The following is an 18,361-nucleotide window of genomic DNA, read 5'->3' on the forward strand; positions in this document are numbered from 1 at the left end:
ATAAAATATTTGCATTAAATGGGCAGCGACAGGCAAAACTGTAATGACTGTCCAAATGTCTCAACCCCTTTGTTTGAATTAAATCATGCAGAGATACTAACAAAACTCAGCAAAGGAAGCTGTATATTTCTTCAAGTTTAAAAATAACTTGTTTTGCTTTCTGACAAGTGAGCTAATAGCGAGCCTCCGAGCTGGGCATATGCCACTTTTATACTCATTAGACTAGTGACTCCATCTTCTACTGTTCTGTTCTGCAGTTAGGATGCACATTCTGTTCATATCTAGTATTTAATAGCTCCTTCAACAACTAAAATTGGGTTAGGAGGGAAGACAGGTAGGTTCAGGTGATCTCCAACACAAATAAGTAATTTACATGAGCAAGACAGGGTTTGCCAGTATGGGCAATGGTCAATAATAGACTAAGCAGTACCTAGTTTTGGGCTTCTATTAAAGCAGCTAGTAGTTGCAATAAAAGATATTACCTGTCCCACCAAATTTTATCCCATTTCATTAGCTATAACATTGCCAATCTACACAAGAGTAAAATGCTAGCTGCTGAGAAAGAGCTTTGTTGTTGTTGTTGTTGGTTATAAACAGCTGCTTTTTTTCCCTCTTTTCTTCTCCTTACAGTTCAAGTTCAGAAGCATGCACATTTATAGGCTTCTTGCAAGCCCTGCAGAGCAAGGTTCTAGTAATTTCTGTACTTCCTATTAAGAAATATATTTTTCTTACCCGCTGATTCAGCTTCTTTAGTTCTTAACTTCTTTTGAAAGTGTGTATATGACTGGGGCCCTGCTGATCTGAGTTCAGCCCAGTGAAATAGAAATACCTTTAAATTAATACAAGTAGAATAACAGTCATATTTTCTACTCAGAAATACAGGCATCTTCTGTAAACTATTGGCACAAAGCCAGTCTAAAACATTGCTGAATTTGAAGTTTTTATTACAGTTCTCATGCTATTTACTTCATCTTAAGTACATCATGTACAATGATGATAAGAGGTACTGACAACTCCTTAATAAATGAAATTTGATGGCCATAAGTTGACATCAAGTATTGGATGTGGATGACTTAGATTTTTCAGAGAGACTGTTTGTTTGAAACAAGTTATTTATAATGTCAAATACCTTTATTTTGCAAGTTGATTAGCATTCTGTTTATTCTTCTACATATCTGTATTAAGAATTTCACTAGTGATCTCCTCACTTACCAGTTGTTCTTCTAAATAAGGTTTCTTTCAATCTTATGAACACTAAGCAATGCCTGCAGCCACAAATCTTGTTTTAATTGTTAAATGATAAACCATCTAGCTTATCTTCTTTATCAATATTAGAATATACAAAGGCGTAAGTCACAGTTTGCAAATCAGTATTTAAGACTAAAGCGCTGGAAGAAACAGGTAATCTTTTAAGTGCTTATGCCCTTCTTCAGACCTGAAATAGGAGGAACAAACTTCAGAAGTAATTCTCAGCTTGTACTGATTCCTCCAATTTTAACTAGATATTCAGAACACTTGAAAAACAGACAGTTGGTATCTGGGGAACAGCTGAGAAATGAGACAGAAGAGAAAGAGCACGGGAAGTAAGATAATTATCTTTCTAAAAGGAAAGAGCAAGGGAGATAAGTTATGCTTTGTGGAAAAAAAGCAAGGCCAAGCATAAAGCAAATTTCTGCCTAGTATGTATTTTTTTAAAATTCAGAATTAAGGATTCAACTCACAGGTTTGCCTTTGGAAGACATTCCACACATCTTCCCTTGAGAATCAGCGCTGAAGACTCAGAGAAGTGGTAGATATTTTGCCAGAATCATTCCTTATCTGGTAATAGTGTGGTTTTGTCCTTCATTAATGGGTTTATTCTGACATGTAACACACAGTTTCCATGACACTTTTTGATAAACTGGATGAAACATATTACTCCCTTTTAGCTCTACTCCCTCTTACTACCTCTCTCCACAAATGTTGTCCGGGTTATGACTTTAGACCAGATCATCGCAGTTACCACAAAACCATGAAACATTTGTGCAAACACAGTCACATTCTTTGTACTTAAGATAGGTACATCAAATATCATTTAAGAAAGAATTTCTGTTACTACGAAAGCATTTTTACTGATGAGAAATCACTGATGAGATTTTAATTCTGGCTATATTTCTAGTCACATTTTATCAGGTGACATTTGGATCATTTTTATGCCTTTGGTTTTTTTCCAGCAATGGAAAAGCGCATACGGGATTTTAATGACACATTTTATCTGTGTAGATAAAATGCATAGTTGGTAGCCCTTCTTCCTTCTCACAACTGGGTAATTTTAGCAAGCAGCAGACAGCCTGACCTTTGTTGTACAGGCCAGATGCAATCTGCAGACAAATATAGGTTTTTAAATAATATCTTGGCTTCCCTTACACTGAAATCCTGTGACTCCAACAGATAATCAAGAACAAAACAATGTGATCGAGAACAGAATTAGCTGGCTGCTGATAAATCTTCTTTCCTGCAGGGCACACACATAAGTAAGCACACACCATTTAGTTACAGGGAGAAATAAAGTTTTTTTAAGCAGTAAGATTTCTCTACTACCATAAATAATCATCCAGCTAAGTTCTTGAAGACTGGAAGAGAGTCCAAATCTTCTTCATCCAGGAATAAGAGATTTACCAGTAGTTTTAAATGAGGAAAACTTTAAATAATATCACAAAGTAATCACGACCTCACACTCTCCACATAATTCCTGGAAAAAATTCCTTAGGTAATTTGTATTTGAAAGTAATTTTCAAAGGCATCTGTTTTGAAAGTCATAATCTTCTGTCATATTTCTGCTTGACTCAAAGATATTTAAATATGAGTGTCAAATTAAAAACTTCATTTGTTAAACTAACAACTCACAGATGATACCAGTAGACAGGAAAGGAGGGAGGAAATTCTTTGTTTCTAGCACTGGCTTCTTGACAATTCTTCTATGGATTTAATCTTTGTATCATTTAATAGGATTTAGAAGCCCAGACTTTAATTAGGACAGATTAATGGTCTAATCTGTGGAGAAAAGAGAAAAACACAGTCCCCTGAGAAACAAAATGTATTACCTTTAGTAGGTGTTTTGTGATATTCTCAGTAGGTTAAACACTGAGCACTAAGGGACTGTTGTCTAGACTTATGCCTTGGAGCCTGCTGGATTTGAGAAACCTGTTAAGATAATGTGTTTCAGGTGCAACATTCCTTCAGTGAGCGTCAGACCTACAGTAACAGGTTCCAAAAGCAATCTCATGATTGTGAGAAGCTGTTAGAATACGCAAACTGACAGGATCATCAGAATTCTTAGTAGTATATATTTTACTTTGAAAAAGAAATTAAAAAAGCAACCTTCTACTCCCAGTTTACGAAACATGCACAGTTGGGTCAATTATTTATTTATTTTTAAAGTGTGGGGTTTTTTCTGCACAATGTCACTTTTTATACATAATAATGAGACAGTATCAATCTTAGCTTTGATTTGTAGCATTCAGTATCAAAAGTATACCTGTAACATTTAAAAAGTTACATTTACAAAATTGGCACATTGTCTGAGTAAGATTTATTAAAGCTTTAATAATAACATCTATACAATGTCTAGAAAAATACCATGTTAATTTTAAAAGAAGCAGTACGAAATTTTATTATACAGTACAAAGTTGGTGTTAGATGTCTCTAAAGATATTGTATTATAAATAATTACTTTAATCTCAGTTTAAAATATAGTGTCAATTCTAACAGAAATGTTCAAAAAGACCTCATCCCTCTTCCAAGCTTTTATCAAAAGAGTATAATCCTCAGACATTTTATACTACAGAATTCATTTTAACAAAATATTTACTGCAAAGTTCGTGATCGCCAAGATATAAAGCTAAAATACGTATTTCCAGCATAGCAGGAGGTAACCATGAAGGCGAAGAACTGTAGAGAGAGGGGGAAAAAAAAAATGTTAGGGAAAAAAATATATTTGAGAACACTGTCATTTCCATGAAAGAAAAATAGCTACAGAATTTGGAAAAAGGAGAAATAGCAAGCTGACTAAAATGGCACTCTTTCACCTCCTTGTACTTGTGTGGCCATTGCAGCCATCACTGTGTAAGTAAGCTTATATTATGCGTATAAATATGGGCCTAGAAGCAGACAAAACATGGCATATTTCAACTCCTATCTCCACATTATACTGCCTCAGTATGGATCTTATAGATTGGACTTCCACCAATCCTATACTTGCTGGTTCTAACATCAATTGCTGATAAAGACTGAGGGATGGCCCATGGGACAGTGTGAGCTTAAGCTAATATTCCTGCATTGCTATGTTCCAGGAATTCCCTACAGCCCACCTGTACCTCAGTATGGCACACGGTGCATCAAGATAGCTTGTTTACAGAGAAAACTTGGATTCAAATGCAGGCCCAGACATGTTCTCAACCAGCAGTACCGATTAGGTTACCAATTCCAGAGGTTCTCTACTGATGAATAAAGGTATTCCTCAATGCAAGTTAACAGTGACAGCAACTACGCTGATATATCACTACTTTGTCAGAAAGTGATTACAGAATAAGCCTTCTGTAGCAGGGTAGATTTATTTTATATTTAAAGATTAAAACTACACAGTATCAGTGCTGTTGCTTCTGCAGTCCTTGCAGCATATGCACGCAGAAACCAAAGAACAGCTGTGAACTACTTCAGTTGTACTGATAAAGTCCAATTCAGTGCCAGTGGTTAAGTTCCTGTTAATCACTGCATGTTGTTCAAAATAGACAACGTTAAAAATGGTTTTATGATAAGACCAGAATGTTTCACACTGGTAAGTGAACCAAATAAAGCTGACACTGCAAATAGGATTAACACTACTTTTCTTGGAGGTGAGCAGCGATAGGACAAGAGGGAACGCAAGTTACAAGAAGGGAAATTTCAATTAGATATTAGGGAAAAAAAAAGTCACAATGAGAGTAATCAAACAAGGCAACAGACGCCCAGAGGCGTTGTGGAATAGCCATCCTCGGAAATACTCAAAACTCAAGTGGACAAGGTTCTGGTAGCCTGATACAAGTTAGCTCTGCTTTAAGGGGGGAGACAGTTGGATCAGATGACCTCCAGAGGTCCCTTCCAGCCTAAAAATATTTTATGATCCTACCAATGTTTCTTGCTTATATACCATCGCTGGCCTGGGTAGGCACTTCAGCTCTGAGAGCAGGGCACTACTAAGCATGCATACAGGCAGTAAATCTAAGCCCTCCAACAGCGGGCTCTTGGTGGGTCTTGTCTAATGTGAATTTAATCTGTGGCACCAAAAACTGTAGATGATGATGCGAAATATTATTACAATAGAAAATTGTAGCATTCTTTTTTTCAAATAATTTTGTTTCTTCTGAAATAAAAGCTCCATCTAAAATCTTTCTAACAGAGAACGACTGTTGGGGCCAGATGATTTGCTAAATTCTCACAAACGTCCATCCATGAAACCCTTAACGGGTTCAGAAAGCAAGAATCTACATTTAATAGTTTATTTAGACAGTGCATTAGATAAACACTATTAAGAGGTATTAGAAGAGATTCCAAACATCCCATGAGATACTGAGTATTCATGCATTTTATATAAAACCTGAATCAGCATGGAAGCTTATCTAGCAGCAAGCAAGTTCCTGTCAACAACAGTGTCTAACAGATCAATAGTTACAAACTGCCAAGGGAAGAAGACCCTGAACACCACTGAAGTGACAGGGACAATTCCCAAGACAAAAACAGAGCAGGTGTTCAAGTCTCTGTGTTCATGGCCATATATAATAAGCTTCAGACAGAAGACAGGATTTGTGAATAGTCTGGAGAGGACAACTGCAGAAGCATGAAGAGTCAGCAAAGTAGCTGTAATTCGGAATTACTCTATACAATTGAATTTGATTACCGTTGCCACAACTTGCACAAAGGTCTTTCACAGCTCCCTTAACTTAGCTAGAGAATAGTTCACCTACTCAAAAAGCGATAAGGCTCTTCAAGAAAAACAGTTGTTTTTTACCCACATTGACTGACTGCTTTGGACTTCCAAATCTAAGTAGTAAGACAGTAATATCAGACTAATTAATGATTTGCTTCGACTTTAAAACACTGGGAAGTTACATGATTTTTCAGGCATTGCCCACCCAACTCAGAAGAAAAAGTATCAAAAGTCGAGGCTGCAACAGGAAGATCACTGTAGAAACAGCAACACCACTTCAGGACCTTCCCAAAGGTGCTGTGTATATGGCTCAGCCCACAAAAAGCTGAATGCCCCTTATACACATGTGTGCAAAGTTAGCTGAGTTAGTTTAAACTGCTTTTGAAGTTGTCCAAGTGCATTGAAGTGACTTGGTGCTCACCCAATCTGTTTTGTCTATTCTGATGTACAGGCTATAACCTCTGCCAGAGAGCTAGTAATAAATGGGGGCAGGAGAGGGAAAAAGCAGTATGATCTTAAAAACATTTCAGCCTTTTCTGATGTGACGTCATCTCCTGGTGGAATTTCTAGTCACCTCCAAAAACTACGAACTAAATTACAGCTACCTATAGGTTTTGTACGCGAGCTTCTATATCAGTCTGCAGCTTTTCAAAATCCAGAACGCATGCATTTCAACCCACACTTCCAGCAAGCCTTCTTTTGATATAACTTTTTTGGACATAGAACTGATTTAAACAAAAAATGAACTCACTGAAGAAGCTGCCCAGCTGTTGTAATTGTGACTGTCCAGTTCTTTGGTAACTGAAGATGCATCTACAATGGCAGCAATGAGGTACAAAATGAAGGCACTTCCATTAAAACACAGACCCTGTTGAAAAATGAAACAACATAAGTAATTAATATGCACATGCATTTGTTACCATTTCCTATTCCAACATTACAAAATGTTGGAATATAATGTACACATCCAATGTACACAAGAAATGTGATTCTTAACTATTTTTACCTTCTTCCAAGTTTCTATCTGTAAGATTAAAATTTAACTGCTTATTTTGAAGATCCATAAACATTAAAGCACATTTTGGACAAACTGTTCTCTCCATCACACTAAACCCAGAAGAGTCTTAAAGCTGGTGTACTGTGATCTTCCAAAAATGAAAATACAGAGACAGTTTGGTTATCACAATCTAAGTGTTAGGCAGTAAGAATATGACACTACATGAAAAAAAAAGAAACAAAACAAAACTGCAATTTGATTACATTTCTAATCTACACAAAGATACGCTGTAGGAATCAATAACTCGCGGCATATGAAGAATATTTATAAAGCTTCCAAAACTTTGTTTTCTCCACTTCTGAAGGAGATAAAGAGGGTGTAAGTTTTTCAGTTGAAAAGGTACCTTTCAGTACCTTTCCCTTCTGCCTGTTTTTGAGAGGAGAAAGAAACAGATAAAACCAACAAGGAGAACAGTCTGAATGGACTACATCAAGATCTATCCATGGCAGATGCGGCATTTTCTCTTCCAAGGAGCTGAGTTAATGTCTCAGGGTACCTATGGTCATTACTAAGAAAGAAGCAAAGCAAATAACACTGATCTCACACAACACTACAGAGAACAAACAAGAACAGTTTGTTCGGGTTTTGCATGTGAGAAAGAACAGGAAAGGAAGGGAGAACAGAAGTCTAAGAAGATGAAAGACAGATAAAAAGGTATGAGGGTTTTTTTTAAAGTATGTAATTTTAATACTTTGTCCTTTACTTACTACTTGGTCATGGCTATAGGAAGTTCATTCTGATTAAAAAAAAAAAATCCCCCAAAACTCCACTCTGCTACTTGTCTAAGGCATGTGAATTTGGCCATAAAATATACTTTTAGTTCACTGGTGCCATGTTTAAGTGGAATACCTGTGACATGCTTTGCACCTAGTTACAATTGCAGGAATTAGTAACTCAATTTAGATCAGGTCCTAATGTTGTACATGATCTGCTCCCTTCAGTTTCTGGCCCCATATTTGCACTTCAGAGCATCACACAAATATCATAACCCTTGACTCTGCTGCCCCAGTTGTCTCTAAATGTTGCCATACCAGTGCAGCTCCAACTTAGTAATTTCCATGGTGTGACCCGGTGGATGCTAGAAATATATGCCAATCATTCACTATTGAATTTACTAGTCACCAACTCTGGCAGAATCTAAAAAAAGAGCTGCAGCCCAAGAAGAGAAGTTCAAAAGGCAGCAACAACAGCTGTATCCACATCAGCAGTTCCCTCAGTGCACCAAAGCGTGGATCAACAGCTTGAAGTGGTTGGTATGGAAGCTCCTCGTATCGATCTCCAGGACATTTGGTTCTGGCAGAGTTCAGACTCAGTGGAGTCTGGCCCGCTGCCGCATGCTCCCGTGACACACAGGTTTCAAAACTTTCTGAAGGGAAGCCATTCCCCAAATATGTGCTTTCCCAACTGCAGGCCCCTCCAGAGAGCAGCATGCTGTGCTGTCATCTGTCAACATGACAGTCTTCAGGTTACCACTGCCTATATTAGACTTCCCAAGCAAAAAGCCTTCTTATAGTTTTAAGAGCAGGCTGAAGGGCATGCACGTCCTCCTGTGGTTCCTAAGTCCTTGCAACCTCAGGGCATTTGGAAAAGAGCCACTTACCTACCTTTCCGCAGGGAACCATGGGCAGCGCCTCAGCACTCAGATGGAGTCCAAGACCTGGCACTTGAGGTTTGATTCATACACTTATAATGAACGTATATATATTGTGTGAGGGGTTTATCTCACCTATATCAGTTGATCTAATGAAAGCTATAATCACTATCCACAGATCTCACCTCTCTTTTTTTATCTGGGCATTACAGTAATAAAATATCAAACTGTCAATTTTAGGATAAGATGCCAAAAATTGGCAGGTTCAGGTGAACTTCTGTAAAGCACTGATTTTCAAACTCCAAATTTGATTGCCTAGAGTATTTGTTGTTGTTATTTTTAGATCTCCCCTTCCAAAAAGACTCAATTACCCTGGAAAGCTACAAATCCCTGCAATATCTTATCATGTAGAAAAGAAAAAAGCACATAATTTTTGAGAAGTGCTGCTCTGGGAAATAACACTGTTGGGGAAGACGGAATGCAATGCAAGCTGATTGGGCCTTACTGTCAATATATTACTCAAACCAAATGGTTCATGCTAAATTACCATCTGCTTCTTAAATTCAAATTTACCAGATTTTAAAAGCTTCCATTGATTGTTTTAGCAAAGAACTTGCACTATTAAGGAGAGTCAGTTTTGAAGCACATCCTTTGGGTTAATTTGCAGTAAAAGTAACTGCATCTTAAGCAATTTGGTAATGTGCTTAACCTGCAAAAAGTGGATTTATGACAGAGAAGTCCAGATGTAATTTTGGATACTGCAAACAATAGGCACAGTTTGAGCTAACTGTCGCCTAAGGAGGCAGAGCAATAACTAGCAGAGACTGAAATTCAGGATACTTCAGAGAATAGGGGGGAAGTGGGTGTAAACTCACTCACTCAGAAAGGTGTGTGTCACTCAAAAAGGTGTGTGTCATGCTCTCTTGAATGAAGACATTAACAACATCTCTTTGAAAAGAGACCCAACATTCCTCTTGGCCAGCCAGGAGTGGCAGAAGTCCAATCCAAAGGCTGTTCCCAACAGCTCTTTTAATACCTTAGGGCAAAACAAGCTGGAATGCAAGTGTCTTTTATTTATTTTGCATTTATTTTCTCTTCATATTACCCTTTACTATAAAAGGAGACTACCTTTTGGACCTACATTTATGTGATCTTACCTACAATATGTCTGGAAATCAGAGCAAATCTACTCAATATAAAGTAGAAACAAATCAAATACTCCAGTTTGTCTACCACATAGATCAGGGACAACTCATTTATGTGCCACTGTTGTCTGGTAACAGTGTTAAACTGATGAAAGAGGGGTAATGACTAAAGCTGTATCCAAATGGATATGAAGATGCTTTCCCTTTGAATGTACTTTACTTACATCTAATGCAATGGAAAAAAAAAAACCCACACCTTTAAATGTACCCAGACACATTACTGCTGTAATTGAAACAATCCAACATTTCTATAGCAGTGTTATAGCCTTAACGGTAATTGCTGGTCATGAAACTTGAAAACAGAGAAGCTATCTGAACATAATCCTGGTTGTTCTTATTAGTAATTGCTATAGCTGGCTATTTATTACAGCAGCAAATGGGAAGACGAAAATAAAAGAGTATTCAATTTTAGTCACGTACACAATATAGCTGATAACAAGCTGTTTGCAACACAGAAGTCAAATATATTTTATCATAAAATTAACAGAATTCTAGTCAATAATCTTTAGCTAGTAAAAAAAAAAAAGAACAGTATCTCACTGTATCAGACAAATGCAAAGCTAAAATTTATAATAATTCTTGGATGGGTCACAAATAGCCAGTTGGCTGAGATGACAATGACTTTTAGGATCTATTACCCTGAACACCAGCCTGTTATGAAAATCATGTAAAAATATACTGTTGAGAGGTACAGCTAGCCAGGTTTGTTCAAACCACAAAAACTGGATCTGAATTTTAAGTGCCTGTGAAATTTTTCTGTAATTACATTAGCTGTTTATCTGATTTGCATTAAGTCTTGAGCTAAAAGCAAAGGATTACATGGCACGTATTTTACATATATATAACACTAATTTTCAGCAGTAGGCCATTTTCACAGTAGGCCATATATGTATTGTCAGACTGTTGCTACCTCTGAACCACCTTTGCTTTTACTTTAGCAGAGGAAGACTCATGTTTTAAGAGCCAGGGTCCCACTTCCAACTCATGGTGTTGATTCAAGTAGGGATTTCTGCTGTTTAAGCCATATGGCCAGGTCTTTTAGCTCAGAGGCAGCAACTGACTCATTCTTCATGGGATGTAATCACTACAGGGAGAAAAAGAGGCCACTGTGCATAAGTATCAGTCACGTTATTAAAAATCAAGTCACTACATCAACCACTGAACAAAACAGTGAAATATCATAGGAAAAGTGTTTTAAAAGTGTCTGGGTACTATGAAGGTTAAACACTGCGGGTACGCAACCACACCGTAACTAGTGAAAAATCTGCAAAAAGCACAAGTACAGTTGGCTAACTACACCCATAGAATGCATCAATTTTTTATTCTCTTCATAACCCAGCAAACCTGAAACAACAAAGAATGGTCGTATTTACCACCGTGGTCCAGGGCACCTGGGGGATCCTGGTGTAAGTCATTGTCATGTAGATGATCAGAAAGAAGACGGTGAGAACCCAGTAAAACACAGCTACAAACATCACCCAGCCGAAGGCTGGATATAGAAAGTATTCTGTTCCAGCAATCAGGGTCCATACCAGCAGCCCCAATACCTGCAAAAGTTACGGAGAAGAAAGAAAACTATTACACAGACTTAGACCTCATACATTTGTTCTAGGTCAAGGAACAACACCACTGCCACTCCCATAACCATTTGATGAGCTGGGTTGGGATGCTACACTGACAGAATACAAAAAAGAAGAACGTATAAAATTGGTTTTGCTCTGGCAGGGTGTCACAAAGGAAGAGGCAGAACGAGGCATCTCGGTGCTGATTTAGCTCACTTTTAACTATTACAGAGGCATACTTGGCAGTGGTTTTACAGCTAGCTCTCAAAGGGATTGCTTATTATAGCCTACTAGCTTACATGAAGGTAAATACTACTATTTTGCAGTCAGCGAAGTCACTTTAGAAATAGAAGCCTGTGAAGGACCACTGGGATCTTCAGGTCCCACCTGCCACAGTCACAGGTAACTGAGTAGTTGGGGTCTAGTTCAAAATGGTCCACACCTGCTTCGTGGACCAGCAGGCACCATAGACACAAAGCAACTCCTAGGACCTTATTATAAAAGGTAGTAGTAAAGTATCAACAGCCACCACCACTGTAACATGCTGCTGGACCAGAGCAGGTCAGGTTGGGAATGTCATTATATTCCACAGTTCTTAAAACATCTCCCAAGTGACCGAACCCTAGTTAGTAGGTAGTAGTAGATAAGAGTAGTAGATAAGTAGTAGATAAGTAGTAGATAAGAACTCACACTCAAGCAAAGTCCTCAAGCAAACTAGTCTGGGGAAAAAAACTCCCACCTGATCCTGAATCTGGCAATCTGTTCACATCTAAGACATGAAGAAATACATGAACCAGAGATTTTAACATACTCTCTCCAGTTTTCTCTAGTGTTAGGTGATCTCCAGTGCATTAAGAGGGATGAGGAGCAAACAAAACAGAAGTCAAGTCATACGCCACAGGAAGAAAAGTTACGTGTTTTGCAAGTTGTCCAGCAATTAGAAAAATCTTAATTATAAAAAGAAAGGGATATTTTATACATTAAAAACAAACAAACAAAAAACCCCAAACCCCACCACACACACTTTTCTGGAGTCAGATGTGGGAACTAAAATTCTTATATTTGAAAAAAGGCTCATCTCTTTCTGCTATCTGGACTATGGTGAAACTGCCGAGCAATGAGAAAGGAAGGAAGACAAAATTAAAGCAAATAGCAACACGCTTATTTAACAGACAACAGCCATAACTGGACAATCTAAAGAACCTTCTACCCCAATATTCAGTGGTTAATAACAGATATCTGAAGAAATATATTAAGAATAGACCATGCAATAGTAACATTTCCTTGGACTACCTTCCTCAGCTCTCAGGAATGTGCAGTGGAGGGACTTCCTGAGCCTATGGCGGTATCTTTGTAATCAATAGCCCCTGACAGAAGATGACAGTTTTGCTATAGTTTCATTTGCACAAGAGCTAATCCTATTCCCATGCAAGTTGTTGGCCATGGTCCCATTTACTTTCCTATTGCAGAATTGAACATGTAAACATTAATTATAAATCTCTAAACATTATATACAAGACAAAACTATACTGTTAAACCGAAGTTTATTGTAATCAGTCCTGCTAACTTTCAGCAGCTACGTGGCCTCTGTTTATTTTGTCTTCAATTCATCCTCCAAATTGCCACCCAAACTTAATTCAGCCCTCAATTTGTTGTCTTGTGTGTTCACAGTATGTTCCTGTATATTATTTGTACATTCATCCACATCTGCACCATGCATACATAAAAGCACCGCACAAATGTCTGTTCCACATTTTTTTTGGTGTTGTAATATAGAAGGCATATAAAGGTCTTTTAAAGAGCATTTTTTCCACCGTTTTCACCAACTCAGCAATTTCTCTTTAATAGGAAGCCCTAGAACATGCTCGGACTGGGATAAAAATTCCTGCGTTCTGCAGCGTACCAGAGGAGGGCAGCATTGCCTCACAAGAACAGTTCAAATAGCATTAACTGGGTACTTTAAAATATACGCTATTCTTTAATGAAAAGTTATCGGTTCAGCAATGCCTCCCATAGTTATTTTAATTCTAGTTCCAACAACATTTTACTAATAGTAGCAATTCAGTTAATAATGCCCCAGATTGTATGAACTACCCATGATTAGATTAAAAACCAACTCAATTTTAGTGTAACAACTGCTCTAAGAGTAAACAATCTTGATAGACTGTTTAGCTAACAAAATACCATTTTCTTCGGATACAAAGTTGCTTTTCACTGTGCCCATCCACTTTAATCCAAATTTAAATTCATCATCCAGAAATTATACCAATGAATAATTGGTCTCATGCTTGATAAATAATTATTAGACAGACTTATCCTAGACCTGAATATCTAGTAAAAAACAAAGAAATTAAACACCATTAAACACGCTAACCTACTGACAACAGTTTTGGTTTTTAGAAAGCTTTTAAAAATAGAAGTAGACTTTTTCATAAAAAGCACAAGACTATGAAAAATGCTTAATACTAAATTCAACACAAACAAGACTGATAAGGACACCTCAGCTTATATAATGGATTATTTCTGGAAAGAGTAAAAACTTCACAAGCAGCAAATTATTAAAATTAAAAAGGAAAATTTTGAGGTTACATAAGACCGCTAATCTTACATTACCACATAACGAAACTAGCAAGACATTAACTAGATCACTGGTATTCTCACTGGTCACTGGTTTTCCCAGTAATATCCTAACCTGGTGTTATCACCCCTCTTTCAAGATCATTTTAATATTTAAGCAGCTGTACATCTCACATGTATTCCAAAGAATTGGTTTAATGCATGTTTTTAGCTAGCCCATATCAATGGCAGAACAATTTATCTAAGCAATTGAGATGCACCACGGATGTTACAGATTTATATTCTTAACCAGTTCTTGGTTCATATGCATCATAACTTTGATGGGTTGCATATTAGAGCGCATCTGACATTTTCAGTTAGATCCAGATACTCTTACTGCATATCGCTGGAGCTGACAGGCTGAAATAATATTTCAGATTTCTTGATTAGACCTGAAAAGGTCAGATCAGCTCATGGTCAACAATTCACTCTGTGTATAGTTAAATGATATGGCAAATGGTTTTATTGCATATGTAAACATATGTAATAAATTGATTTAAAGTTCACACTGGCCGTCAGCACCTACAAATACCTAAGGAGTCAAAGGAACACAGACATCTAGACAAGTCTTTCGTGATTAGCTTGTCTTCTCAGCATGTTAAATACTGAGATAGTTTCTGCAGTGTTAAAAGCCTGTCTCGTAATATTCTGACTGTCCCTCACATTACACGTTTGCTGTTCAACAGATCAGTACAAACTGGATGACACTTGTGCATCTACTGGAGCCGCGAATGCCGCTTTTCCTGCTGATTTGATAACAAACCTCCCCACTGGGAATAACTGGACTATACTCAAATGCCATCTCAACGAGCATCTAGCGTACAGAACCTGGCAAGTGAGTGATAGGTATGCGATACCGTAAAGCAAAGATCAGCAACTGCAATACCTGGGGAGTGCCCACAGTAATTCACCGTGCACAGACAGTACACAGCTACCTTCACTGCTTCAGATCAGCTGAAACACCAGGGAGAAAGCTCCACTCAGTAACTGGGAAAGGCCTGTATCTAGTTATAACCAGGTATGCTAGAGTGTATTAGTAATAGCTAAGTATTTGATTTTAATTTATGAGCAAGTCAGAATATGCTTATTTAGAATTACAGGAACATACTACAATCCTGTAAAAAATGACTCTGAGAAAGGAGGAAATATCATCAAGAAGACTGAAGAAAATAACGCATGTGGTAGTCAATGAGAGAGGATGCTGGGTCCTAAGACTATAAGGGCTCTGCCAACTGGGTCCAGTTTTTCAAGTCAGATGGGAGATAGGGATTTTACCCGTCAGTACATGATAAAGGCAAGCAGTTTTCCCTTGTTTATTGCAGTCTCTGATTTCACCTCGGACATCTATTTTGTGATCATTTGGCTGCTGCTTGATCAGGTACCTCCATTACTAGAATGCATTAATATGTCAAATGTACTAATGCATACTTCAGCAGTTGGCAGATACCATAAAAAGGAAATAACTTTGTAGCAAAGTCCAATATTATTGAGTGTGCAGGTTTCAAATTAGATGCTTAATTGCATAGTCAAACCCTTAAATAAGTGCCATAATTTTTCTGCAGTGCCGAGAACTTCAAAAGTATCGGACTATTCAGTCACTTAAAAGAAAAAATAAAGGCTTTGTTGCCTAGTAGATGAGACACGTCTTGTCTCATGTTGCTGGTACAAATCAGCAGGTATGAAAACAGGTGTGAGCTTGAATCTGTGTATCCAGTTTTGCTTTTTGAAGCAGCTTAAAAACTGCAGAACTGAATTTGTACTTGCAAACTGTATTTTAAAAGCCTATGATGTAGTGGCTCCTCTCCAGTGACCCTAGCATTACAAACTCTGCAGCATTCATCTTGATGGTTAACTCAGCAATACCGTTAAAAATGTTTATGCATCCCTTTCAAAGGAAAAAGAAGTCTCACTGTGGCAGAACTGACAGGGAGAAAAACCCAAGGCTCATCTAGTTTCATGAAATAATAAAAAACAAACAAACAAACAAAAACTTTTTGGCATGTTTGCCTGAATCTTTTCCTATTCTTTATCCTAGAGATGCTTCCCAGGACCATTTCAATTCTCTGTATGCATAAGTATTGTAGGATTTATACAGAGTTGCTATTGGCACAGATGGAAATGATGGTAGAAGGAGACTAGAAGAGTCATGCATTTGCAGCAACAGTTGTCTCCTGTATTCAAGCCACCTAAACATGGACAGAATCCAGCAAGTAGACAGCAAGTAGACATCTTGTCTCTCCTTCCCAAGAAAGGAGATTTACGACTAGAAGAAAGAGAGACCATTCTAAATTATCGCACATCATTATTTCTCTACTAAATCACAAGTTAGAAGCTACCTCAGCAGCAGCACAAACAGCCTATGAATGTCTCAGCCTCCATCCTTTTCTTCCCTTGGCTACTCTCTGCAGGCAAAAAAAACCCAGGGAGTCTCCTGTGGGCAGGGAGAGCACGAACATTTCTCATGCCTGCTCCCTAGTTTCTTATCTCAACTTTCATGGCCCTTGGGAAGACAAGGTTGGAAATGCTTTTCATCAAGCGCTAAGAGGGTAAGCAAGGATCCCTAAGGGCAGCCAGACCAGCAGTTCAGCACTATAAGGGCTCCACTTATTTGACGTTGATTAGTCAACCACCCCTTGGGTGTTTGTAAGCATTTGGTAAGATTAACATTCTTCCAAACCTGTCATAACATGGATCACACACCAAAACGCAGGATCTTATACTGTGAATCAAAATATCCAGAGGGGGAAGTTACTTAAGGAGAAAAAAGAGGGGAAAAAAGGGCATTCCTCTTCTATCGTTCCTGTAAGACATGCCCAGGACAGTCAGTTGTAAGAACAGGCAGATTTAATCGTCTTATATTTGACACATACAGAATGATTTTTTTTTCTTCCAGCTATGGCTAAACGGAGTAAATGTTTGCACTGCACTTAAATAACGTCTTTAAACTGGAGGTTTTGTGCTCTCATACACGACCTATGAAGTGACATACAACAATTCCGCCTTCTGCCACTCGAGGGAGCACAATCATTGCTTTTTTTAGAAAAACGCTTTAGAAGGGGGCACTCGCGCAGGCTTCAGACGACCAGCAGAAACATCAAAGGGGCAATTTGCATTCAGTGCCAAACCCCTGCAGATTGAAAGGGAACGCTCGAAGTAAGCGAGATATATACAGAAATCTTTCACAAGGGTTATGCTAAGTTAGAGTGTCTGCAGAAAGCAACTTTGATAGGTTCACTTCCATACTGGGTACAACAGCAACATCAAATGTAGGTTTATCCATAAACTACTCGAAATAAGGATAATTTATTTGTTTTACTTAAAAAAAAACAAAACAAAAAACCCAAAACAAACCCCACCAAAACCAAACGAAAACAAAATAAAAACCCCAAACCCACAAAACTCTTCCCCACTATTTAGAAAATTGTATTTTAATGTCCATGGAGGAAAAATGCCTAAGAAAAAAAAAAAGGTGAAAGCCTACAAGTACTGGATAAATCAATCAAATATCAATCCAGACTAAAACACAAAATATAAAAATCTTATTTGTGCTGCAGTCAGAGAAAAGGTGATAAACATGTTTTAAAACTTAGCTTTTAAAACTGGAAGGATTCAAACTTAAATAAGATTTCTGTTAACAGTGAGTAAAGATGCAAAGACAAGGAAATTCAAAACCATCTTTCAATTCCATTTTATAGAGATATAAGAGCCTTGCTTAATTGTATTTGAAATTTCAAGGACCATGTTAATGTACTCTGTAATAATCTATCCAATACATTGCCTTATCCTACTGCTTCTCTTTCCCAGTCTCAAACACTTTTTTTTAACACAAAACATGACAATGAGTTGACATCAGCCCATCACTACCATCCCCCTCCCCATTACCGACAAGACTGTAAACCACTTTTCCTCCATAAGAATTTGGTGTCATCAGCAGTTGGAAGCATTTCTTTTGCTAAGAGCTCCTCAGTGGAGGAAAGCTTTGTGATTCACCCAGACTGTCTTCTGGTGAGACAGTCACGCAGAAGAGAACTCGGGCTCTACACACACGCAGGAAAAAAATTCCTTTGAATTCTGCATGTTTTTGCAGGTAGTACACCAAATGAAAGAAAAGGCTAGTGTTTTTCCTGAGACTTTTCAGAGCTTTGCCTTCCTAGCAAAATTTAAAAATCCACAGTACTCACAGAAACATGCCAGTGGTCATAATGGATATACCAATGAAGTATTTTATCGTTTATACAGTGTAACACTTAGTGTCAAAATGAGTAGCAGCTAGAGATCTCAAGTCTCTCCTACCTTTGAGAAATTTCTATTTGTAATAAAACTGTTGAAAATTCAGTCTCTTCTACTTTCACAGAATTTCTAAAAATTGTCTGAATACCTTTTAAA

The 18,361-nt window shown here is 37.7% G+C and overlaps 1 protein-coding gene across 1 annotated transcript in view; it reads right to left on the reverse strand.

Annotated features, from left to right (window-relative positions):
• Nucleotides 1-3,393: 3,393 nt before the first annotated feature.
• The window catches only part of CMTM8 (CKLF like MARVEL transmembrane domain containing 8), a 39,427-nt gene continuing 24,459 nt past the window's right edge, over nt 3,394-18,361 (reverse strand). The window contains exons 4-6 of the mRNA XM_075140749.1: nt 11,171-11,344; nt 6,696-6,812; nt 3,394-3,930 (exon numbers count right to left, since the gene is read on the reverse strand). Coding sequence (XP_074996850.1) covers nt 3,847-3,930; nt 6,696-6,812; nt 11,171-11,344 — 375 coding nt within the window. The 3' untranslated portion in view covers nt 3,394-3,846. The remainder of the gene's footprint in view (nt 3,931-6,695; nt 6,813-11,170; nt 11,345-18,361) is intronic.

This window comes from Calonectris borealis, chromosome 2 (genome assembly GCF_964195595.1).
Source record: "Calonectris borealis chromosome 2, bCalBor7.hap1.2, whole genome shotgun sequence".
NCBI lineage: Eukaryota > Metazoa > Chordata > Aves > Procellariiformes > Procellariidae > Calonectris > Calonectris borealis.